The 27,908-nt window shown below is 31.3% G+C and overlaps 1 protein-coding gene across 1 annotated transcript; it reads right to left on the bottom strand.

Moving 5' to 3' along the window:
• Positions 1-9,852: 9,852 nt before the first annotated feature.
• LOC114756224 (probable leucine-rich repeat receptor-like protein kinase At1g35710) lies at positions 9,853-22,476 on the bottom strand. The gene is made up of 13 exons (XM_028945161.1): positions 22,178-22,476; positions 20,297-20,368; positions 19,858-19,929; positions 19,643-19,714; positions 19,203-19,274; positions 18,988-19,059; positions 18,136-18,207; positions 16,473-16,544; positions 16,033-16,104; positions 12,818-12,889; positions 11,801-11,872; positions 10,317-11,084; positions 9,853-10,208 (listed from the first exon to the last, which is right to left on the bottom strand). The coding sequence occupies exons 1-13, from the start codon at positions 22,464-22,466 to the stop codon at positions 9,853-9,855; spliced, it is 2,133 nt and encodes a 710-aa protein (XP_028800994.1). The 5' UTR covers positions 22,467-22,476.
• Between the last annotated feature and the right edge of the window lie 5,432 nt (positions 22,477-27,908).

Below are 27,908 nucleotides of genomic sequence, written 5' to 3'. Positions count from 1 at the left end.
TTTTTTATAACAATTAATTATTTTATACTTTTGGAAAATAAATTATTTATAACTTATAAAAGTACTTGTAATCTATTTAATTTGCTAAAAAAATAATTTTTATCTCCAATTTATAATCAGAACTTGAAGTATAATTTTTTATAGATTAAAAATACTTTTTTATTGTTCAAATTTATAAATAAAATTTAGGGAAAATGGCAACACACTTTTTTATTTTTTTTTTAAAATTTTTAATCTATATATCTATACAACTTATTATAAATCAAACTACTTCTTATAAATTATAAATAGTACAATTTATTGTGGATTAAAATACTTTTTGACTGCTTAAATTTATAAATGAAATTTATCTCTAATTTATAATTAAAAATACTATTTTATTCTTTAAATATAAAAACTATTTTTAATATTTAAAGAATGAAATAATATAAAATTTATACTATGATTAATAAATCAAAAATGCCTTATTATAAATACTTTATAATTATAAGAAGTAGTTTGATTTATAATGAGTTGTATAGATATACAGATTAAAAAGTATTTTTTTAGAGAAATAAATATATTAAAAATATTTTTTATAAGTTATAAATAATTTATTTTTTAAAAGTATAAAATAATTAATTGTTATAAAAAAACGTGTTGTTAAATTTTAATCCTAGACTTATTATCTTATAATCAGAACTTGTTATTTTTAAATGTATTGTTGTTATCACTTGAACAAAGTGTATTGTTATAAAAAAAACGTGTTATTAAATTTTAATCCCAAACTTGTTATTTTATAATCAGAACTTGTTATTTTTAAATGTATTGTTGTTATTACCTGCAACAAAATTTATTGTTATAAAAAAACATATTGTTAAATTTTTATTCCAGACGTGTTATTTTACAATCAGAACTTGTTATTTCCAAATGTATTGTTGTTATCACCTGGAACAAGAGTAAATGAGTTAACTTATTTTTTTTTTTTGCATCATAATGTTAACAAAAATTTGTTGGCTCAATGGTCATTCCTTATTTTGGGAAGCATTAGGTTGGGGGATCAAATCCCCCCCAACCTCACTTCCCCCCAATTAAAAAAAAAAACAGTTTCAAAAAAAAAAAAACAAAGGAAGACCGCCGGAAGCAGCCGGCCGCCGACAGTGGTCGGAAGCGGCCGCCGGAGCTCCGACGCCGGTGGCCGGATTCCGGTGAGGCAGTGGCTTTCTTTTTACAAAAAAAAAAATTAAAGAGGGGTATTTTGGTAATTTGGCCATGATTTCATAATTACAATTTGAGATCGGGTCCCTCATAGTAATTTAGCATATTCAGGTGACCATAGAGTGATTTTGCTAATTCGAGGGTCTTTATTTGTGATTTCCCCAAAATAAAACACATGGCTATACATGATTGTCATGGATTAAGTACCAGAAGTAGTATATATAATCCTAATGATGTCCCTCCAATTATCATGTTTTGTTTAAAATTGCCAACCAAACAATATGTAAATGGGAAGAAAGTTTAAGCCCTAAATACCCATTTACTTAAAAAAAAAAACTTATTAAATCAGATTATTTTGGATAATCTCCTATCTTCTAAAAAAAATAGCGTGTTATTCTTTAAGAAGAGGATTTGTACTTCAAAAAAAAGTAGCGTGTTATTCTTTAAGGAGAGGATTTGTACTTAAAAATCTTATCCTTTAAATCTTTATATGCGAATGGGAAGAAAGTTGATCAAGTTTGTCCCATAACAACGAAAAAACACATTTTCGCTTTTTCTTTATCATTGTGGTTGATTGATACAGGGGGCTTATCTGTTGGTCCTTTTAATTTCATATTGAAACATACATATAGCTTTGCAAATTATTTCTGTTTGTTTATAAATTTAGTAACTTCTGCTTTTTCTTTCTAAAAAAGTTAAGAAAGAATTCAAAAGTTCCATAGTGGATTTTATGGTTTTTTTAATTATAATGGACAATGACAATGCTATCTTTGATTAATTTTGCTTGAGGATTATTCTTGAAACCCTTAAAATATTAAGAAATAAGAATCGTTTTGGCCTCCCCTCACACACACAAACACACACATGTAAGTTGCTTCTAATTAATTCACTAGAACCAAGATAAGTTGAAACAATAAAATTTGTCTTAAAATTGAATCATTTTTCATTATGGCTCCTTACCAACACTATCATTAAATACTACTTCCTTTGATCTTTAGTATAAGAGTTATTTTGGGTTATTGAGTTTGGTCATAAATATATGACCTCAATCAACTTTGCTTTCCAAATCTATAATGTTTTATCTAAAATATCTCTATTGATTATAAGGATTCTCATCAAGAAATAGTTTTAATATACATGATTAAATATGGTATTTTATGGAACTCAGCACATATTTGTTACAATTAACGAACTTAACTAATATTTTTAATTTTCTCAAATCAGTCATGTAACTCTTATATTATGGACTGGAATTAGTATATCTTGAATCATTATGCAAGGCAATAACATATGTTCAACATGAAAGAAAGATATTAAAAACATCTGCATCTTGAAATCAAAGTTAACGCTATTTCTGGCAATCCATAAGGGGTAGAGCCCACAATTTTACGCCAATGGAAAGATTCTACATACTCTACAATATGAAAACTACTCCATAGGGATACACACCTGTAGTCCCCTTGATATTTTTCACATGCAATTTTATCTTGTCAAGTAAAATTTAAAGAGAGGAGTTTTTTTTCCCGTCTAATGTATTCTGGGAAATGTGAATAAAAGTAAGCTTGCAATAAAAATGATTAATGAGTGGATTTCAAGTCCTGCAAGCAAAGTGTTTCTGCTACAAATTTAAATCATCTTGTGCAAATGTAGACATTAAGTTTCTGTATATCTATAATGAAGTGTAAGCTCATGGTCATTATGGAATCTAGTGATCTTCCAAATAACCATCTAGAAAGGGCAACCCTATCAATGGCTCGATTCAATTGTTTACTCCCCTCGGATTGGTGCAAGGGATTTTGTTTATTTCTTATCATTATTGATGAGGGTTTAGGGTTATAATAGTCACTCTGTTAATCACTCTATTTCACTTATAATAGTTTCAGAGATGGTCCTCATTTAAGACCAATAGACCTTACACCTGGACCAGTTTTGCAACTAGCCGCCAGGTTTATTGATGTCTAGTTTTGATAATAATTTAAATTGTTATAAGAACTACTCTAACTTAAAGCTCTAGTTAGAGAGCAGATCTTCTCATGTCGTGCACAAGCCTATTGAGAGGTTGAAAAGTAAACCGAATAGGTTTACATTACAACTACATTAAATTGTCACTAAACACATAACTTTCTCTTAGTTTTCTTGTTACAAGACTGCTTAAGAGGACCTCACATGCTGCAGAGGAGGGCATTGCTTGAAACTCACTTTGGTCAACTTAATTGATGCTTTTTGAACTTGTAACAATATGGACAGAGGGCTTTCGATCTATCACGACTTGCAAATGATGGTGATGATGATGTTATGTTACTTGATTGGGTATGATACTTTTTAACTAAATTAGTCGTGGACAAGTTTGTTGAATTCTTATTGAGTTTCTATTCCGCAACTAATGGCTTCAAATTTTGATAATTAAATGTATGGAATCATTATAATTCAATTTCCATATATTATTATTTTAATGCAATAAGGTTATGCAAAACTTGACATGTATAGAATTTTTTTAACGGATAAATATTAGCTACAAGGCATTAAACATACGACAAACTTAAAAACCATACTTCGAAGCAAATCGTTAAAGGATTCCCTTGAGGTACTACTGAAAAAACCTCTTCTCAATTAATACATAATTATAAAACTATTTTGAAGATGATAACCATAGTTAAAAAAGAATTGAATTAGAATGTTAAAGTACTATTATGGTTATAAAGAGTTTGTCTTATTCCGAAAACATTTTAAGAGGCTCAAGATACATAAAATACCCATGAGTTTAACCACACGTACAACAAGGACTCAGGGCATAGTAATTACCCACAAGCCTAATATAAACATTCATCCCACAAAGACTTAGGGTATAAGAAACACAGGGTGATCAGCCCAATCCATAAGTCATACACATAAGAGTAACACATATAGCAAGGTCTTATGGCCTCCAATCATTTTAACAGCATACCATCAAATACAATAATCCAACAACCAAACCAAAGAAAGTATATGTCAATAAAATCATGGGCCCTCAGATGGCAATATACATAACATTATATGCGTAAACCAGAAGAGGACTATTAGACTGTACCAGCCTATGCCTTTGGTTGCTTCCCTTCGCTCCAAGCCAAACCAGATGGCTCTCCTAAAAAGCATTAATGAATAATAGGACGAGACATAAAGTCCCAGTAACCAAGCATTAATTTAAGACATATACAAGTAGGATGGCAAGTTGGTAAAGTAGTGCTTAAATATAATTTAAGTAATAAATGATACTTTAATAGATACAACCACATGAAAGGAGTATGTCTAACCTTCCGCAACACAATTCATACAAAAGTACATGTAACATCCCGATTTTTGAGCCTAGAAGTATCAAAAATAGCCTGAATGAGATAGGCTACCAGACCCCTTTTTAGTAGAGGTCCTAAAGATGAGAAAGGAAGTTAAAGCAGTTTCAGGGACTAAACTGCAAAGTGAATGTTTTAAGGGGCTAAAGGGTAATCAAAGTTAGAGGCTCCAGTAAAGTCTCAAAGGCCCAGAAAGAGAAAAGAGGCTAGATACAGACCAAAGGTTAAGTTAGAAGCCTCAAAGAGATGGTTTTATGAGGTTGAGCCTAAGTAGGGGTAAAACCATAAATTCAGAAAGTTACGGCCATCAGGGGTAAAAATGAAAAGTACTTAGAAAATTCTAAGAAAAGTCTAGAAAATGGGAAATAATATTCTAAGGCTCTTTTGTGAAGAGAGATGACGAAAATACCCCTGAGGTAACTTAAAAGGAATTTATAAGTTTATGGCTCAGTTTGAGATGTAGAGGTAGATTTAATTGTTTGAGTCATAAGGAAACCTTAGAAAATTATGGTAAAATAGGGATGTATGATCTAAGAGACTATAGAAAATTATAAAATTAGTCTCATCCCCAGAAGACCAGCAAAATGGCTTTAAGAATACTTAAAAGCCAGTTGTGCCGAAAAAGGGCATTTTAAAGAATGATTTTTAAGTGGGCCTACAGGTTGAGTTATGATCTGAGAAAATTCACAGATTTTCTCTAGAATATGAGGAATTTTATGATATTTTTGGATGAATTTTTGGAGCTCTAGATTGAATAAAATACTTCAGTCAAATATTAAATAATTTTGTCCCCTAAATAGGAGACAAAACCAAAGAAAATATCTAAGAGCCATCATGACAATGCTGAGTCAGCATACTGAGTCATCAAGCGTAATCATGACACTGACTAGTCAGCGTGCTGAGTCATCAAGCGTAATCATGACACCTACGAGTCATCATGCTGAGTCACCAGAAGATATTTATGGACAGCATAAAAATCAGAATGCAGTATGGGAATATTTTAGACAGTCTTTTGTCTACCCGTTATAGTGAAATCTCTAGTGCATGACTCAGTAAGGTTAAGTAGCCTGTCAGTAGAGCTAATTATTTTCATCTATGCTTCTCTGAGATGGCGCCATATATGTACCTTTTATTGGCCAGAATTTTAAGAAGAAGTTATCCCAACGGTACAGGGTAAGTCAGGACCCGAAAAATATCCGTTACGGTGCAAGATTGGCTTGATAGGTGGAGAAATAATTAAGAAAATATTTTTGCACGAATTTTCCATTTTTTTCTCCTTATTTTAATGCCATAAATGATGAAAGGACATGAAAATGACAAGTGTACGGTTAGATGAGAAAAAGAAAGTATTGCTTGTACGGCTAGATGGAAGACACATGTACGGTCGGATGCAAGACACATGTGCGGTTGGATTAAAGACATGTAGCTTGATGATGTAAGCATGATGTCAACATGATGAGGTAAGCATGATGTCATAGGACACTTGTCACCGTAAGATCAAAAGAGAAAATGGACGGTCCAGATCGAGCCACGTATTTTTAAGATCAACGGTCCAGATTCAGTCTGCTTTTCTATAATACCCCTCCCCTCCCTACCATTTCGTCCAAGCATAAGGAATCCATGGGGAAGCTCTTGCAAAATGGTTTCTAGAGAGAGAAAGAAGAGGGAGAAAGAAAGGCCAAGTGGTTCCAAGTCAGATCAAACTCTAAAACAAGGTATGTGATGGTTATAGCACCTGATTTTATGCCTATTTCGGATTAGTTACTGTGCGTATATGATTCTGAAATTTTGCATGCTTAAAGTACACTCTGTGAGCTTTAAATCCATATGTAGAACACTTCATTTGGATATGTGTACGATTTATGGTGATTTTTCAAAGTTAGGGTTTGAAATCTGGAAACAGTGCTGAACTTTTGGAAGAGTTTCGAGTTCCGTACAATTCCGGTACTGTTTGGCGTAGAATTGGTTTCTGAAACTATTTTTCCTTTAAATTTAACTTAAGGATATTTCAGTGAGACTTGGAAGCACTCAATTTGGATTTTTCTAGAATTAATTATGAATTTTCAAAGTTGAGCAAAAATTCTGGAAATTCTGCATGAACAGTACCCGCGAACCAAAATTTCCAGATTTGGTATTCTTGAATCTAAGGCCATCTAAAGTGGTCTTAATTGACAAGAAATGGATCCTAAGGATGGGAAATGATAAGATTTATATTATAAAAGTTAGAAAGAAAACCCTAAGACTAAGAGAAAGGGTTGAGGTTCAAGAAAGCTAGTCTTGAACTTTATGTAATCTAATGGTCCTAATGGATTGTGTGATCATTATGATTATGTTTAGGACCTTTGGAACATCCAAGAGAATATTTGGTGATGTTGACCGAATGCCCACATGGTTGGAAAGTCAAAGGAGTCAAAGGAAAAGTGAGAGGAAAGCTTGAGGTGCAAGGTAGTGAACTTACCTATACTGTGTGCTTGATATGTATGCTTGCATGATGTGATTGTGTTGCCATGATGTGACTAAGCTATGATGAAATGTTTGCAAAGTTATGTTTGCAAGTTTATGTTATGTTTTGCCTTGGCAATATGTTATGGAAGCATGAAATGCTTTAGCTTACTTTCCATGGCATTCATGTGTTAATATTATAACATGTCATGCATGTGCATTATGTCTTGCATGCTTATGGGTAGTGTTTGCTACTGAGATTCTCCCGAATCTCACCCCTCCCTAACCAACCATTTAGGTCAATCAAAGATGGGCAATAATGGCATGAGAAGCAAGGAGAAGTAAGCAGAGAATTATTCTTGTTAATGGATGAGACTGTTAATAAATGTATAATTCTACTATTTTGTGAACTATGTTATGGATGACAATGATGCCATGTATTTAATTATAATATTTATGGCATGAATGAAAGTATATGAGCATGAACGGGAAAGAGTAAGGCCATGTTATGTATGCCAAAGAAATAAAAAGAATTAAAGAGATGTTAAGGGATAAAACGTAAGTCCTGGAGCAGTGAGTTTGTAGCTCCAGTTTGACCTATCAAACGAGTGAGTTAGGTCATAATATTTGGCAAGAAAAGAGATCTGATGTTTCTCTTTAAAATGAGGGATAGTTTGCCCGATTCCGATAACCGAGCAGATAGTTATGCCTTTGCAAAGTTAGGCAAAAATACAGTAAAATCCGAAAATGACTAAATGAACAGTAACTTTTTCAAAGGAAATTGAGCTCGAATTTCAAGGTAATCAGTTCAGAAACTATTTTTCCTCAAAATTTTATCCAAAGAGCTTTCTGTAGAACTTGGAATCACTCAATTTCAATTTTTCTACAATTAGTTATGAATTTTCGAAGTTTGCCACATTTTAAGGTGACAATGAATAGTAACCCGTAAATGAAAATTTTCAAATTTGATTTTTCATCAATTGTAGCCTTCAAAAGTGATTCCAAATGCTTCCGCAAGGAAATTTAATTGATTTAAACATGAGGTGTTACAGTACACATATGCAATAACACAATGAAATATGCTATTCCATCACCATACTCCTCCTTACGACTCATTGACAAGGACCTGGGCTTTTTGTGCTAAGTAACCCGGCCGAAGATCATCCCACTCCATCAAGCAACAGGCCCCCTCCTACATCTACACCGCCTAAAAATAGACTATAGTGCAAGAAGTGTCTATCCAAGATCTTGTTCTTAATTCCGAGTCAAGGAAAAGGAAGAACTAAAGGGGTCTCACAAAAAGGCCAAACACTATGATCAATAGTGTAGGCATGTCACGCAGACTTCAAGAACAATTATCCTCCACATAACATAATTCCAACCTCCACATATGAACCCCATGTATAATCACAATATAAATTAAAAATATCATAGTTCTTTAAAGTAAGATGATATAATTTCAAACAAAGTACACCACATTTTCATTTTATTTAATAGCATAATATTAGTATATCAAATTTAGCACCACAAGAAAACATAATTCTCAATAAAATACAACTCAGGTATTATTAAGTTGACATACTTCCTACTTCACCAAAATTTGTCATATAAGAAAATACCTTGCTTTATTCATAGACATACTTTCACAAATTAATTTGAGAAAATAAATGTATAGTAAACACCTTACAATCCAAACCATGTATATAAAATAAATTAACTCTGGTTACTTCTACTCCAAGCTTAATTTCATATCTTGAGAAATAAGAGCACAAATTACAAACTCTAAAATACAAGATAATCTATAAATAATATAGATACAATTCAGTATACATACAAATAAATAACTTAAATTACATAGGATTTATTATTATTAATATATATACATATATTTACTACCCAAAAATTCTTATTTCAAATAACAATTTTTCTCTACCCAAATAACTCATTCAAATTATATATATAACTATTTTTATCTAACATTGTAAAATTCTCAATTTATAACTTAAGTTTCAAACTTCAAATTTTTTCTAATAACATATCCTTAACCAATTTCACATCTTAAACTGATTAGAATCTTAATAATATATTAAATAATCTAAATAAGTTATTTAACTTAAATTTAATTCGTAAAAACATTCTATATCTCTTGAATAATGTATTTTTCAACTAAAATCTTAAACAACCTAAATAAATTATTTAACTTAATTTTAATCAGTATAAATATGGTATATATCATAAATAATAGATTTTTCCGCAAAATAAATTTGATTTTAAATACCAAAAGTAATAAATGAACAAATCTAAACCTACTACTTATTTACCTTTAAATTTCTATGGTAATCTATTGTCAAAACTCAATACTTACTCCATACCCAAATCCCAAAATTTTCTTTAAACATTATAATGATACTAGTAATATAAAGCTCTAAATATATAGAAAATATTCATAAAGAAAATTTAATAAAAAGAAGTACTTTTATGTACCTAAATGATCAACAAAGCTTGTATTACTTTTCAAAATGCTAATACTTTTCTACTTATCTCTCATTCTCTGTTTCTCTAATTCTTGTTCTCTCTCTTTCTCTCTGCATACACCTCATTTCTTATCTCATCATCCTTCCTTATTTATCTTTCAACTTCAAACGTTTCCTCTTCATTTTCCTTCTTTAATAAATGACATTTGCCCTAAATTCTTCTTCTTCTTTAATGCCTACAGCTTTTCCATCGAATTCGATGGAAAAGATGGTTTTTTTAATAATAAAATATTATTATTTATAATGATAAAATATCATTTTTTAATAATAATAATTTTTTATTAAGATATATTTAGGATGTTACAAGTACCAAGCTAACATAAGCTGAATCTCCGAGCTTCATACTACATTATTTACACATCTTGATTCACTAAATGATGGATTGCGATATTATTGAAAGGAATGGCTAATGGTAGGTTAGAGGATGAAAGCCTTTGAGACACTAGTTGCATTGATGGCCGAGATTGGGGAGATGGATTCAAGCATGCTAATGCTATTGCTACCAAAAGAGTTACATCTCGTGCATCTTTTCGTGATGGCAGTGGGATACGTGGGTCTACCACATCTTTTAGCCAAATGCTTTCATAACATGTCTTTGACAAAGACAATAACAAATCTCCAGGATGTCTTCCCATGATTGTTTCCAATGTCATCACTCCGAAACTATAAACATCACATTTTTCAGTTACAACTAAGGTGTATGCAAGCTCTGCAATAGAGAAAAATATGAAGAAGTTATGTAATTGCCTAGAGGTAAGTAATTGTAAAAAAAGATACAACACAACAAGAGAAGTAGTACAGAATCAAAAAAGTTGACCTGGAGCAATGTACCCATAAGTACCAACTAGAAGAGTTTGGTTAGATGCATCTGGATCAATGATTCTAGCTGTGCCAAAGTCAGATAGAAAAGCATCCATGTTTGAGTTTAACAACACATTACCACTTGTTATGTCTCGATGGATAATTGGAGGAGCACAACCATGATGCATGTAGAACAAAGCATTTGCTATTCCTTTGATGGCATTCACTCTTTTGCTCCAATCCAACTCTTTAGCATCGTCATCATTATTCAACACATAAAAAAAGCTTCCTCTTTCCATGTATTCATAGATGAGGAACATGCACTGATGATGTAAACAAAAACCATAAAGCTTTACAATATTGCGATGTCGAATTTCACTCAACATCTTTACTTCATTGTGAAAACTCTTGGCAAAAGATGTGTTTCCATATTCTCTTCTATGAAGCTTTTTTAATGCTACAATTTTGCCACTTGGAAGTTGTGCCCTATAAACACTTCCATAGGCACCAGTTCCGATACAATATTTAATGTCAAAGTCCTCTGTTGCATCAATTATATCTTCAAATGCAATTTTTCCATCGTAGTTCCATATGGAAAGCAAATCTCTATTTTTGGCTTTTCTTGTCTCACTTATGGATTTCTTGTTCTTTTTGAATGATTTAAATAAGATGAAACCCACAACAAATATGATCACAAGAAAAATTATCAAAGGAACAATGATTGTCAACAAAGAATTTGAGCCTTTATGTATCTTCTCTGGCCAAAGCAATTCTGTATCACCATTTAAAAAGTCATGAGAAAAAGAACCATAAAATTCACTTGGAACATAGCCACTGAGAAGATTGTATGACAAATTGATGTACTTTAGCACACCAAGTTCTCTAGGTATGCTACCAATGATACTATTGTAGCTCAAATCAATGCGACATAAGGATGGACAACTGCATAAACTAGATAGTAATATTCCATTGGATTTTTTGTGAATAAAGTTACTATCAAAATCAAAGTAATCATTCAAAATATATGATATGTTTCCACTCAAATAATTTTGGAAGACATCTATAATATAAGTGGGATATTTGAAATTGCCTAATTGTTCTAGTATGCCACCACTTAATTGATTTTGAGAAACATCAAAATGTCGCAAATATCCCAAATTGAAAACCAAAGAAGGGATGTCACCTACAGTTAACAAATTTGACTATGAATAGAAGTTGTGGAGATTTGTCATAAAATCCAAAGTTGAAAGAATGGCTCTAACTATTTTCTTGGTTTTACTCAAATCTAGCAATTCTAAATAAGGATGGCAAGGGTGGAAGGTAGAAAACATGTAAGATAGCTGCAAGACAAGTCCAAATAATTGAGATTTTAAAGAGCTTTTATCTATGATGGAATGATCCCTGTCAATAGAGGTATTAGGTTGTGTGAAGGTAAATACAATATTTCAAAATTTTGTCAATTTGCAAGGTAAGAGTAGAAATGAAAGATAGATAACTCACCAGTAAAATTGTTACAAGACAAGTTCAGATGAATGTGATATTGAAGATCTTTTATCGATGATGGAATGATCCCTATCAATAGAAGTATTAGATTGTGGGGAGGTAAATACAATATTTCAAAATTTAGTAAATTTACAAGGTAAGAATAGAAATGGAAGATATATAACTCACCAATAAGAATATTAAAAGACAAGCCTAAATAAGTGAGATTTTGAAGAGCTTCTATCTATGATGGAATAATCCCTGAATTTAACATATATCTGTGGCTAAACATAAATTTATCTGAATTTTCTTCTTACAAGCCTGCTTAACTAGACCTCACATGTTGCCCAACCATTTGTTTTCATACTCATATATATCATACTAATGCTATGGGAATGATGAGAGTGGGTTGGGAGTTATTCTATCCACGTCAATATAGTTTCCTTTATTCCTTTTGTGGACGAAAAGTATACAGGGTTGAACAAATATGGGTTAGAAAAGTGATAGGGGAATGATAAAGGAATATGCTCACCAGTTCTTGATAAAAGCATGGCACCATGTTTACGAGGTACCCTTATTTATCTACTTTAAACCTCTTTATTGAATTTTCCAAGAAGATGAACAAGTTAGCATTGATTGTGTCTTATAATATCCACTCTAATTTTTTTATTGAATTTACTAGGAAGATGAACTAATTAGCATTGCTTGTGTCTTGTAACAATTTTAATAGTCAGTTGAACTGCAAATGTGTTGTAGGTTATTTGAAATCTAAATAGAGTAAATTTGAACTGTGAGAGTAGAATGAGCATAACTCACTAATAATATAGTTGTAAGACAAGTCTAGATAAGTGAGACTTGGAAAGCTCCAGTTTGAGTTGGAATGGCACCTATCGAAGCTAGTCATTTGAGTTGTAAAGGTATTGGAGTTTATTTCTTATCAAATAAAAATTGAGGGTGAATTCGCTCTATTAAATTATCAAGGTTAATAAAACTTGAGCAAATTTGCAAGATGAGAGTGAAATGTGCATAACTTACCACTAAGATTGTTGTTAGACAAGTCCAAAGAGATAAGACTATGAAGAAGTCCAATTCGAGTTGGAATGGTACCTGTCAGAGCCAGTTATTTGAGTTCAAATGTGTATTCTGCATAATTTCTTATTAAGGTTAACATATTCTATTAAGTTATAGATGTAACTACAAATCTAAATTGAGCAAATTTGTGAGATGAGAGTGAAAGGTGCATAACATACCAATAATATTGTTGTAAGACAAGTCTAGATATGTGAGACTTGAAAGATCTCCAATTTGAGTTGGAATGGTACCTGTCAAAGCTAGTCATTTGAGTTGTGGTCTTGGAGCCTATTTCTTCTCAAATAAAAATTGAGGATGGATTTGCTCTATTAAGTTATGGAGGTAAATAAAACTTGAGCAAATTTGCAAAACTTGAGGTAATTTCTTATTAAGGTTAACATATTTCATTAAGTTATAGATGCAATTACAAATCTAAATTGAGCAAATTTGTGAGATGAGAGTGAAAGGTGCATAACATACCAATAATATTGTTGTAAGACAAGTCTAGATATGTGAGACTTGAAAGATCTCCAATTTGAGTTGGAATGGTACCTGTCAAAGCTAGTCATTTGAGTTGTAGTCTTGGAGCCTATTTCTTCTCAAATAAAAATTGAGGATGAATTTGCTCTATTAAGTTATGGAGGTAAATAAAACTTGAGCAGATTTGCAAAAATTGAGGTAATTTCTTATTAAGGTTAACATATTCAATTAAATTATAGATGTAATTACAAATCTAAATTGAGCAAATTTGTGAGATGAGAGTGAAAGGTGCATAACATACCAATAATATTGTTGTAAGACAAGTCTAGATATGTGAGACTTGAAAGATCTCCAATTTGAGTTGGAATGGTACCTGCCAAAGCTAGTCATTTGAGTTGTAGTCTTGGAGCCTTTCTTCTCAAATAAAAATTGAGGATGAATTTGCTCTATTAAGTTATGGAGGTAAATAAAACTTGAGCAGATTTGCAAAAATTGAGGTAATTTCTTATTAAGGTTAACATATTCAATTAAATTATAGATGTAATTACAAATCTAAATTGAGCAAATTTGTGAGATGAGAGTGAAATGTGCATAACATACCAATAATATTGTTGTAAGACAAGTCTAGATATGTGAGACTTGAAAGATCTCCAATTTGAGTTGGAATGGTACCTGCCAAAACTAGTCATTTGAGTTGTAGTCTTGGAGCCTATTTCTTCTCAAATAAAAATTGAGGATGAATTTGCTCTATTAAGTTATGGAGGTAAATAAAACTTGAGCAAATTTGCAAGATGAGAAGGAAAGGTGCATAACTCACCAATAATATTGTTGTGAGACAAGTATAGATAAGTAAGACTTGAAAGAGCTCTAATATGAGGTGGAATTGTACCTATCGAAGCCAATTATTTGAGTTGAAAATGCATTGGAGCTTATTACTTATCAAATAAAAATTAAGGATGAATTTGCTCTATTAAGTTATAGAGGTAAATAGAACTTAAGCAAATTTGCAAGATGAGAGTGAAAGGTGCATAACTCACCACTAAGATTGTTGTTAGACAAGTGTAAAGAGATAAGACTATGAAAAAGTCCAATTTGAGTTGGAATGGTACCTGTCAGAGCCAGTTATTTGAGTTCAAATGTGTATTCTACATAATTTCTTATCAAGGTTAACATATTCTATTAAGTTATAGATGTAATTACAAATCTAAATTGAGCAAATTTGTGAGATGAGAGTGAAAGGTGCATAACATACCAATAATATTGTTGTAAGACAAGTCTAGATATGTGAGACTTGAAAGATCTCCAATTTGAGTTGGAATGGTACCTGTCAAAGCTAGTCATTTGAGTTGTAGTCTTGGAGCCTATTTCTTCTCAAATAAAAATTGAGGATGAATTTGCTCTATTAAGTTATGGAGGTAAATAAAACTTGAGTAAATTTACAAAATGAGAGTGAAAGGTGCATAACTCACCAATAATATTGTTGTGAGACAAGTATAGATAAGTAAGACTTGAAAGAGCTCCAATTTGAGGTGGAATTGTACCTATCGACCCCAATTATTTGAGTTGAAAATGCATTGGAGCTTATTACTTATCAAATAAAAATTAAGGATGAATTTGCTCTATTAAGTTATAGAGGTAAATAGAACTTAAGCAAATTGCAAGATGAGAGTGAAATGTGCATAACTCACCAGTAATATTATTGCCATATAAGAATAGAAATTCGAGATTTGGAAGACGTCCAATTTGAGTTGGAATGGTACCTGTATTGAAGCTTATTTGTTATCAAATAAAAATTAAGGGTGAATTTGCTTTATTAAGTTATAGAGGTAATCAGAACTTGAGCAAATTTGCAAGATGGGAATAAGAGGTGCATAACTCACCACTAATATAGTTCTCAGACAAGTCTAGATAAGTGAGACTTGAAAGAGCTTCAATTTGAGGTGGAATGGTACCTATCGAAGCCAATTATTTGAGTTGAAAATGTATTGGAGCTTATTACTTATCAAATAAAAATTGAAGATGAATTTGATCTATCAAGTTATAGAGGTAAATAGAACTTGAACAAATTTGCAAGATGAGAGTAAAAGGTACATAACTCACCAATAATATTGTTTTCACGCAAGTCTAGCCAAGTGAGATTTGAAAGACCTTCAATTTGAGTTGGAATGGTACCTGTATTGGAGCTTATTTCTTATCAAATAAAAATTGAAGATGAATTTGATCTATCAAGTTATAGAGGTAAATAGAACTTGAACAAATTTGCAAGATGAGAGTGAAAGGTGCATAACTCACCATTAATATTATTGCCATATAAGAATAGAAATTTGAGATTTGGAAGACGTCCAATTTGAGTTGGAATGGTACCTGTATTGAAGCTTATTTGTTATCAAATAAAAATTGAGGATGAATTTTTTCTACTAAGTTATAGAAGTAAATAGAACTTGAGCAAATTTACAAAATAAGGGTAAAATGTGTGTAACTCACCACTAAGATTATTGTTAGACAAGCGCAAAGAGATAAGACTATGAAAAAGTCTAATTTGAGTTGGAATGGTACCTATCAAAGCTAGTCATTTGAGTTCAAATGTGTGTTCTACATAATTTCTTACTAACATTAGCATATTCTGTTAAGTTATAAATGTAAATACAAACATAAATTGAGCAAATTTGCGAGATGAGAGTGAAAGTTGCATAACTCACCAATAATATTGTTGTTAGACAAGTCTAGATAAGTGAGACTTGCAAGAGCTTCAATTTGAGGTGGAATGGTACCTATCGAAGCCAATTATTTGAGTTGAAAATGTAATGGAGCTTATTACTTATGAAATAAAAATTGAGGATGAATTTGCTCTATTAAGTTATAGATGTAAATAGAACATGAGCAAATTTGCAAGATGAGAGCGAGAGGTGCATAACTCACCAATAATATTGTTGTGAGACAAATCTAGATAAGTGAGACTTGAAAGAGCTCTAATATGAGGTGGAATTGTACTTATCGAAGCCAATTATTTGAGTTGAAAATGCATTGGAGCTTATTACTTATCAAATAAAAATTAAGGATGAATTTGCTCTATTAAGTTATAGAGGTAAATAGAACTTAAGCAAATTTGCAAGATGAGAGTGAAAGGTGCATAACTCACCACTAAGATTGTTGTTAGACAAGTCCAAAGAGATAAGACTATGAAGAAGTCCAATTCGAGTTGGAATGGTACCTGTCAGAGCCAGTTATTTGAGTTCAAATGTGTATTCTACATAATTTCTTATCAAGGTTAACATATTCTATTAAGTTATAGATGTAATTACAAATCTAAATTGAGCAAATTTGTGAGATGAGAGTGAAAGGTGCATAACATACCAATAATATTGTTGTAAGACAAGACTAGATATGTGAGACTTGAAAGATCTCCAATTTGAGTTGGAATGGTACCTGTCAAAGCAAGTCATTTGAGTTGTGGTCTTGGAGCCTATTTCTTCTCAAATAAAAATTGAGGATGAATTTGCTCTATTAAGTTATGGAGGTAAATAAAACTTGAGCAAATTTGCAAGATGAGAGTGAAAGGTGCATAACTCACCAATAATATTGTTGTGAGACAAGTATAGATAAGTAAGACTTGACAGAGCTCCAATTTGAGGTGGAATTGTACTTATCAAAGCCAATTATTTGAGTTGAAAATGCATTGGAGCTTATTACTTATCAAATAAAAATTAAGGATGAATTTGCTCTATTAAGTTATAGAGGTAAATAGAACTTAAGCAAATTTGCAAGATGAGAGTGAAAGGTGCATAACTCACCAGTAATATTATTGCCATATAAGAATAGAAATTTGAGATTTGGAAGACGTCCAATTTGAGTTGGAATGGTACCTGTATTGAAGCTTATTTGTTATCAAATAAAAATTAAGGGTGAATTTGCTTTATTAAGTTATAGAGGTAATCAGAACTTGAGCAAATTTGCAAGATGGGAATAAGAGGTGCATAACTCACCACTAATATAGTTCTCAGACAAGTCTAGATGAGTGAGACTTGAAAGAGCTTTAATTTGAGGTGGAATGGTACCTATCGAAGCCAATTATTTGAGTTGAAAATGTATTGGAGCTTATTACTTATCAAATAAAAATTGAAGATGAATTTGATCTATCAAGTTATAGAGGTAAATAGAACTTGAACAAATTTGCAAGATGAGAGTAAAAGGTACATAACTCACCAATAATATTGTTTTCACGCAAGTCTAGCCAAGTGAGATTTGAAAGACCTTCAATTTGAGTTGGAATGGTACCTGTATTGGAGCTTATTTCTTATCAAATAAAAATTGAAGATGAATTTGATCTATCAAGTTATAGAGGTAAATAGAACTTGAACAAATTTGCAAGATGAGAGTGAAAGGTGCATAACTCACCATTAATATTATTGCCATATAAGAATAGAAATTTGAGATTTGGAAGACGTCCAATTTGAGTTGGAATGGTACCTGTATTGAAGCTTATTTGTTATCAAATAAAAATTGAGGATGAATTTTTTCTACTAAGTTATAGAAGTAAATAGAACTTGAGCAAATTTACAAAATAAGGGTAAAATGTGTGTAACTCACCACTAAGATTATTGTTAGACAAGCGCAAAGAGATAAGACTATGAAAAAGTCTAATTTGAGTTGGAATGGTACCTATCAAAGCTAGTCATTTGAGTTCAAATGTGTGTTCTACATAATTTCTTACCAACATTAGCATATTCTGTTAAGTTATAAATGTAAATACAAATATAAATTGAGCAAATTTGCGAGATGAGAGTGAAAGTTGCATAACTCACCAATAATATTGTTGCTAGACAAGTCTAGATAAGTGAGACTTGCAAGAGCTTCAATTTGAGGTGGAATGGTACCTATCGAAGCCAATTATTTGAGTTGAAAATGTAATGGAGCTTATTACTTATGAAATAAAAATTGAGGATGAATTTGCTCTATTAAGTTATAGATGTAAATAGAACATGAGCAAATTTGCAAGATGAGAGCGAGAGGTGCATAACTCACCAATAATATTGTTGTGAGACAAATCTAGATAAGTGAGACTTGAAAGAGCTCTAATATGAGGTGGAATTGTACTTATCGAAGCCAATTATTTGAGTTGAAAATGCATCGGAGCTTATTACTTATCAAATAAAAATTAAGGATGAATTTGCTCTATTAAGTTATAGAGGTAAATATAACTTAAGCAAATTTGCAAGATGAGAGTGAAAGGTGCATAACTCACCAGTAATATTATTGCCATATAAGAATAGAAATTTGAGATTTGGAAGACGTCCAATTTGAGTTGGAATGGTACCTGTATTGAAGCTTATTTGTTATCAAATAAAAATTAAGGGTGAATTTGCTTTATTAAGTTATAGAGGTAATCAGAACTTGAGCAAATTTGCAAGATGGGAATAAGAGGTGCATAACTCACCACTAATATAGTTCTCAGACAAGTCTAGATGAGTGAGACTTGAAAGAGCTTTAATTTGAGGTGGAATGGTACCTATCCAAGCCAATTATTTGAGTTGAAAATGTATTGGAGCTTATTACTTATCAAATAAAAATTGAAGATGAATTTGATCTATCAAGTTATAGAGGTAAATAGAACTTGAACAAATTTGCAAGATAAGAGTAAAAGGTACATAACTCACCATTAAGATTGTTTCTAGACAAGTTCAAAGAGATAAGACTATGAAGAAGTCCAATTTGAGTTGGAATGGTACCTGTCAAAGCTAGTCATTTGAGTTCAAATGTTTGTTCTACGTAATTTCTTACCAAGGTTAACATATTCTATTAAGTTAGAGATGTCAATATAAATATAAATTGAGCAAATTTGCGAGATGGGAGTGATAGGTGCATAACTCACCAATAATCTTGTTGTAAGACAAGTCTAGGTAAGTGAGATTTGGAAGAGCTTCAATTTGAGTTGGAATGGTACCTATCGAAACCAATTATTTGAGTTGAAAATGTATTGGAGCTTATTACTTATGAAATAAAAATTGAGGATGAATTTACTCTATTAAGTTATAAATGTAAATAGAACATGAGCAAATTTGCAAGATGAGAGTAAAAGGTGCATAACTCACCAAGAATATTGTTGTGAGACAAGTCTAGATGAGTGAGACTTGCAAGAGCTTTAATTTGAGGTGGAATGGTACCTATCCAAGCCAATTATTTGAGTTGAAAATGTATTGGAGCTTATTACTTATCAAATAAAAATTGAAGATGAATTTGATCTATCAAGTTATAGAGGTAAATAGAACTTGAACAAATTTGCAAGATAAGAGTAAAAGGTACATAACTCACCATTAAGATTGTTTCTAGACAAGTTCAAAGAGATAAGACTATGAAGAAGTCCAATTTGAGTTGGAATGGTACCTGTCAAAGCTAGTCATTTGAGTTCAAATGTTTGTTCTATGTAATTTCTTACCAAGGTTAACATATTCTATTAAGTTAGAGATGTCAATATAAATATAAATTAAGCAAATTTGCGAGATGGGAGTGATAGGTGCATAACTCACCAATAATCTTGTTGTAAGACAAGTCTAGGTAAGTGAGATTTGGAAGAGCTCCAATTTGAGTTGGAATGGTACCTATCGAAACCAATTATTTGAGTTGAAAATGTATTGGAGCTTATTACTTATGAAATAAAAATTGAGGATGAATTTACTCTATTAAGTTATAAATGTAAATAGAACATGAGCAAATTTGCAAGATGAGAGTAAAAGGTGCATAACTCACCAAGAATATTGTTGTGAGACAAGTCTAGATGAGTGAGACTTGCAAGAGCTTTAATTTGAGGTGGAATGGTACCTATCGAAGCCAATTATTTGAGTTGAAAATGTATTGGAGCTTATTACTTATGAAATAAAAATTGAGAATGAATTTGCTCCATTAATTATAGATGTAAATAGAACATGAGCAAATTTACAAGATGAGAGTGAAAGATGCATAACTCACCATTAAGATTGTTTCTAGACAAGTTCAAAGAGATAAGACTATGAAGAAGTCCAATTTGAGTTGGAATGGTACCTGTCAGAGCTAGTCATTTGAGTTCAAATGTGTGTTCTACGTAATTTCTTACCAAGGTTAACATATTCTATTTAAGTTATAGATGTAAATACAAATCTAAATTCAGCAAATTTGCAAGATGAGAGTGAAAGGTATATAACTCGCCAATAATATTGTTGTAAGACATGTATAGGTAGGTGAGATTTGGAAGAGCTACAATTTGAGTTGGAATGATATGGTGAATGCTAGTCATTTGAGTTACAAATGTGTTCTACATTATTTCTTATCAAAAAAGGAATTTTAGAGCAATCGTGGATCTCCTCTTTTCCAAGTATTTTTGCACTACCATTAAAAATGTAGTGTGGCCATTGAGAAAATTGTATCGCAAACTGATTTATGTATTTCAGCTTTAATTTCCTTGTTTTCTAAGATCCTATTTGAATTGGAATCATACCTATCAATCCTATTTCTCTAAGATCCAATTCTATAAAATTAGTAAATGCAGTGAAGTTGAGATCTACAACCTAGGGCTGGCTTGAAAAATGGGTCCATAGATGGGTGTTATCCAAATAACACTTCCATTATCATTACAATATACTCACAAGGGTCGTCTGAAGAGTTTGTAAATATTCCACCAGTTGATCAGAGGGAGTACTATATATTTTGACCGGTGGTTTTAATTTGATATCACAAAACTCACAACTTTACCACTTCTTTTTCTACGTTATAAACACCTTTTTGTAACCTATCGTCAACGTCGAAGTTGCAGTATGCCTCACGACAAAATGACATAACCATAACGTGTGTGATGGGAAGAGGAGATTTCATTGATTTTTTTTTTTGTTGACAAAACCATGTCAGGTAATTTTTAAATATTAAAAACTTTAATCAATTTTAAGTAAATTTTTAAATTTAGACAAAGTTGTTAATAAAGCCTTATAAAAAGAATCAAATGTAGCAATACATGCTGGAGAATTAATGGATAAATATAGCTAACCCCTTATATGCAGGGCATTCAGTTTGGAAATCTGGGCCGTTCAAAATAAAATTGAACGATCTAAGATTAAATCTAATTTTATTTTTATGTTTTAAATAATTTTATATTTCTATCTGTGCAAAAATTTAAAATAGAAATAATATCTTAATTATTCACATTTTCATGAAAATAATTTAAATCATTGGTTAAAAAACTATAAATTTAAATAGTTAAAACTATAATTGTTCATAATGTCATTGTAGTGATGAGGATAATGGTGATCATCCCTGCAATAGGCACTTAAACTAGTTCTTATTGCAAGTGTCCTGATAAAACTTGCGAGCAAACATTTGGGACATCCAAGACCCGATAACTTAGCTACAAAAAAATTAGCTTGGTTTAGTCTCTTCTATTAATTTTGCCTCCTCCTATTTTGTATTTTTCTAAAATTCCAGAAAAAGGAAGTGATAGATCATCAATATTTTAAAAACCGGATAACCGAAGTTCACAAACATAGTTCTCCTAATCCAACTGATGCATAAAAGTTCACTGGTAGGAGCTAGAATAAATGTCAACTTGCCAGTATATGAGTGAGTTTTGGTAAGAGTAAATGTTAATTAATTTACTAGCAAGATTGTTTTGAAATAAATAATGGTAAGATTTTGAAGAGTTTCTATCTATGTTGGAATGGTACTTGTCAATAGATGTATTAAATTGTGTGGAGGTAAAAATAACATTTTAAAATGGACAGAGTTTTGCAAGGTAAGAGTGAAAGCAAAAGCTATATAACTCGCCAGTAAGATTATTATTAAGCTTGAGATCATAAAGACTTGCTATCTGAGTTGGAATAGTACCTATCAAACCCATTTCATGAAGACCCAAATGTTGTAGGTTGGGAAATGCAGTGAAGTTTAGATCTGCTAGCCGAGGGTCCTTTGGAGTGATCATTGGCTGACTCATCTCAATAACGCTTCCAAATTCATTGCAATACATGCCTTTCCAATCACAAGGGTCTGAGAAGTTATCACTAAGATCCCACCATTTGGTCTGAAGCAGAGCTCGTTTCTCCTCTTCTATCATATTTATCTGCTGGGAGCAAGATATCTCAAAGCATAGTAACAATACCAATATCATCACACCCATCTTCCTTTAATTATGTTTGCGCAAAGTGGTGATCACACAATAATGAATGCACCCATCATAGAGTCTTTATATAGACAAAAGCTTAATTACCATGGCTTTGGAAGTATGTTGTTTCCACGTCAATGTCGTCCAATGACACCGCGTAATAAAAGACAGAGAAAACCGTTGGCAAAATAAATAATTAAAACAAAGAAAACGAGTTGCACATACGCGGGGCCGCCTTCTTGGGATGAAATTATCATTATGTTCTCAACCGCCCAAGTCAATATCAAAGTCTTCCTCACCTGTGCTCACCTGTCGGTTTTTTTTTTTACCAGCGCAGCTGTCGATTACTTATTACGTGCAAATAGATAAAGAGAAATAGAGAAGCAAAATCAAAGTTAACTCATAAATTTACTTAAAAAATAATAATAATACTTTCCGGCATTGTTCTTATTAAATTTGAAGATATCGATGCTGTACATTTGCAAGGGACTATATATTTTCAAGCAGGACTAAATTGAAAAAAAAAAAACATTAATATCCTAAGTGAGCTTATATTTTGGGATGGGAAAGATTAAATGAGTTGTACAGGTTGGATCCCCCCCCAGTGATGTGGTAGATACTTATCCGAAGGACTTAGTGAACATTTCTTCCCCACGTTTTTGTTTTGTTGATGAATATAAGTTTATAAGGCTTTTTGCCCCGTTTCTTACAAGAAAAGAGTATTTGAAATAATTGGAATTGTGATTAGTTGAAAAAACATTCGAATTGTGATTACTGTTAGTAAAATTATAGAATGACAATTAATACAACTATTCATCATCAGTTAATGAAAGATTCAAAATGATAACCAAAATTAGCATCGAAGCCGATTTAGGAAGGTTGTTATTCTAATAAGGAAAGCTGAATGCATTTACTTCCCATAATAAAAAATAGTCGAAGAAAGAAATAAACGTGTTTGAGCTTTTTCTTGTTTTTTTTTTTAAAGGAGTGTTTAGTTTACTTAAAAAACACTTTTAAAAAGGAAGACACAAGTCTATATAAAAACCTTTTCACATTATTACCTCGTATATGGTATTGATTTTCACTAAAACACTTTATTAATCAATGTAGTGGGTTCATTCACATGGCCTTTCAATATATTATCTATTTTGCTGCTTTTTTTAATTAAAAAAAATCTATTTTGGTGCTTTTTATTTTGATAGCGAAAATTGCATAATTTGATACTTTTTTCCTAGATTTTAAAGACCCCCTTTTGTATATGAGGCACCGTCGACGTCAAAATCGCCGGAGTATGCGCACGCCTCCTCAAGATAAATGGACATAATCATAACGTGTGTGATGAGAAGACTTGATTTGGTTGATATTTTTATTTATTTATTTATTGACTAAAATTATTTGAGATAAGGTTAGAATTTTAAAATCTTCAAGTAATTTTAGGCAAATTTTTTTTATTGAAACCATTTGCAACATAATTATTTTTAACACTATTAAGCCATATCAGCACAGTTAATTATTAGCAGCATGAGTTTAAACTACAAGGATCCAAATCCTAAAAGATAAACTCCAACGACCTTAATTAAGTTTACTAAGTTTAATTGATACTACAAGGAGTAGTCTTCCCTTAGCTTTTATTTTTTGTTTTTTCCTCTTTATACATGTTGTTAATAAAGTCTTATAAAAAGAATCGGCCATTAAAAGTCCAATAACTCAGCCATCAAATGAGATTAATTGTTTACTGTTTGGTTGGAATGGTGATGGTTCATTAAAAAACATTTTTCTTATTTAGATTCACGGAATACAAGATAAATATACGAGGAGAGTTTCATTTCGTTTTACATAAATTTTCTTATAAACACTTAATCAAACAGGGCATTAGTCTACTCTTCACATCCTCCTGTTTTGCCTTTTTTTTTTTTTTCAATTTCCTGTATTTTCTTATTCTTAATGCGGTTTTGGTTTTCTCCAAAAACCTCCCCTAATGCTAGACAAAATTAAAGACTGTTTTTGTTGCTGTTATCGGTGGCGCCACCTCCTCCTAAATCCTTCGTAATCATATTACACACACATGCGCGCGCACACACATATATATGTATATATGTATAGGTGCCTAAAGTGTCAAATGTGTTGCAAATCTCCATGCCATTTGAGTATGACATTTTTCTTGATGTCATTTTTGTCATTATTTTTGTGAGAATTTATTAGAGAGAATTATGATAAGGTCCAAAGAAAAAAGAAGATAATTATCAATTAGTCCCTGTGACAAATGAGTAGTTATCATTTATTACTCTGAAAGTTATTATTGCATGCTATACTAGTAATTATATTTTTCACTTGGGACTTCACAACAATTCTCTCAATTTATTATCACTTATCCAATTGAGGCTATGATAATTGAAGTCATCTCTTCCAATCCCTCCTAACATTTACTGTAGTTTAGATTATTTTCTTGATATAGCTAGATTTTATTTCCTTTTAATCTTTGTTTTAACTTGCTTCTTACGCAAATTAAGAGAATGTGTTAACGCTTAACTAGGTTGTTGGTATTATTTATTTATTTTTTTGTAAAAAATATTCTTCTTATCACTTTATTATTTTACAATGACGGATTATGGAATAAAACCTGAATAATAATTCTATATAGTTGCACATAATTAAGTTAAAAAACTGTCATACTCGCAAAATCTACTTATAAAAAAAAAAACGCGTTTGGAATGGTCTTTAAGACCAGACCATAAAAATAGTAGTTGTAGACTTTCGAATTTTTAGATGTAAAAAGTTGATGTTTTCGGGCATGGGTTTCCCTTCTACATTTTTATGATATTTTTATATTCTTTTAGTTATATAGTACATTTATTATCTTCTTCTTTTCTGGTTGGGGACACTTGAGCACTGCACACAGAATCCACAACAGGACATTGAAATCCCTAATCTCCAACTACTAATACAAATTTAAGCATTACTATAAAAAAAAAATCAGGAGTTAGCATAATTTTAGTTTGCATCTTTAAACTTTCAACAATAACCTTACATAAAAAAAATATTTAAAGATGTTCAAGCTTGTTTTTTTAAATGAAAAGGGCAGCTGAGTAGGTACTAAAGGCATGGGATTATATTACAGGGGATATCAAACCTGTGACTTTTCTTTTAGAAAAGATTTCTCATATGCCGTTAGACCACAACGCTATTATTTTAAAAATGTTCAAACCTTGTGTTTGATCAACCTGGAGCTGCAAATACCATATAGGCCACCAGAGATAGAATTGTTAAGGCTAAGCTTGACCATTTGGTGGAAGTTCATGAAGGGTGGTAGTATTTTCCAAAACAATTAATTAGAAAAAGTTTAGGCATTTCTAGTTAATTGTCATCCTCTTCATGTGAATCTATTTAGCATATTTGAGAGTTTATTTTATTCCAATTCTAACTATGTGGGATCCAATAGACTAGTTTTGTATTTTATTATGCCCTTCTCACACGTTACGTTTATATCCACTGCCTTAATTTGACGTTCTCCAAAGACTTTTGACTCAAATGTGTGCTCATCTTACACGTCTTTAATAATGAGTTTGCTTTTTTCGGATTTTTATAGGACCTTTATATGTGTTGTGGCATTCATCTCATGTTTAGCAATCTCTTGTCTATTTTTACCGTGCAAGACTTTAATATTGACAAAGACCATTAAAAATGATATTCTTTTTTTTCTTCTTTGATTTTTCAAAAAAGAAGGGGGAAAAAACTTTATTATCTATTACAATTGCTACCGTCATCTATTTTCACAGATTATATACGTACAAAGTTTTTTTTTTAAAAAAAACAATTTGATAAATAGATGAAATCCATGTGAAGAGAAAAACTGGTTTCCATAGTGTTTATATTACCTCCGGTCCTAATTATAAAAGTTAGTTGACTAATTTGAGGAGATTAAAAAAATAAGTTAAGTTAGTTATTTGTAATAAATATATGTTGTCTTTCCTAAGATATCCTTACTAATCAAATGTATTGGCTAGAACTGTTATTATTAGAAAAACTACCTTAAAAAATGTATAAATATGATAGACAAAATGGATTGAGGTTTTATATTTAGGATCAAAATAAAAGTTAAACAAGATTTTATATTAAGAACCGGACGTAGTATTTTTTAAGGTCAAGGGTCAAATATATATATATGAAAATATACTAAAACTTCACCCAACATCGTGAATATTCTTTGGGTTCAAATTGACTAATTCAAATTTAAAAAGAGCTCAATAATGCCAATGCTATCAAAATTAACAAATGTCCCTTTTTCAGCAATGGGACCCATGATTTTTTTTTTAGCGAAAGTAACAAAATACCCCTAATTAAAACGAAAAAAAAAAAGTTAAGGGTGAAAAAAGTTGACGTTTTCGGGCATGAGTTTCCGTTCTACATTTTTATGATATTTTTATATTCTTTTAGTTATATAGTACATTTATCTTCTTCTTCTTTTCTTCTTTTCTGGTTGGGGACGCTTGAACACTGCACACAAATCCCACAACAGGACATCGAAATCCCTAATCTCCAACTACTAATACAAATTTAAGCATTGCTATAAACAAAAAAAATCAGGAGTTAGCATAATTTTAGTTTGAATCTTTAAACTTTCAACCCATAATCTTACATAAAAAAATATCTAAAGATGTTCAAGCTTGTTTTTTTCAATGAAAAGGGCAGCTGAGTAGGTACTAAAGGCCTAGGATTATATTACAGGGGATATCAAACCTGTGACCTTTCTTTTAGAAAAGATTTTTCATATGCCGTTAGACCACAACGCTATTATTTTAAAAATGTTCAAACTTTGTGTTTGATCACTCTGGAGCTGCAGATACCCTTTAGGCCACTAGAGAAAGAAATGTTAAGGCTAAGCTTGACCATTTGGTAGAAGTTCATGGAGGGTGGTAGTTTTTTCCAAGACAGTTAATTAGAAAAAATTTAGGCATTTCTAATTAATTGTCATCCACTTCATGTGAATCTATTTAGCATATTTGAGAGTTTATTGTATTCCAATTCCTATTATGTGGGACCCAATAGACCAGTTTTGTATTTTATTATGCCCTTCTCACACGTTACTTTATGTCTATTGTCTTAATTTGGATGTTCTTCAAAGACTTTTGACTCTAATGTGTGCCCGCCTTCCACGTCTTTAATAAGGAGTTTGCTTTTTTTGGATTTTCATAGGACCTCTACAGGTGTTGTGGCGTTCATCTCACGTTTAGCAATCTCTTGTCTATTTTTACTATACAAGACTTTAATATTGACGAAGACATTAACAATGATATTCTTTTCTTATTCTTCTTTGATTTTCCAAAAAAGAAGGGGAAAAAATCTCTACTATCTATTACGATTATTACAATCATCTATTCTCACAGATTATATACGTACAAAGTTTTAAAAAGAAAACAATTTGATAAATATAAATCCGTGTGAAGAGAAAAACTAGTT

The sequence above is a fragment of the Neltuma alba genome, unplaced genomic scaffold, assembly GCF_004799145.2.
Source record: "Neltuma alba isolate B1F8T4 unplaced genomic scaffold, ASM479914v2 tig00010377_pilon, whole genome shotgun sequence".
NCBI lineage: Eukaryota > Viridiplantae > Streptophyta > Magnoliopsida > Fabales > Fabaceae > Neltuma > Neltuma alba.
The sequence above is the reverse complement of the archived record's forward strand: the minus strand, read 5'-3'. Positions and strand labels throughout refer to the sequence as shown.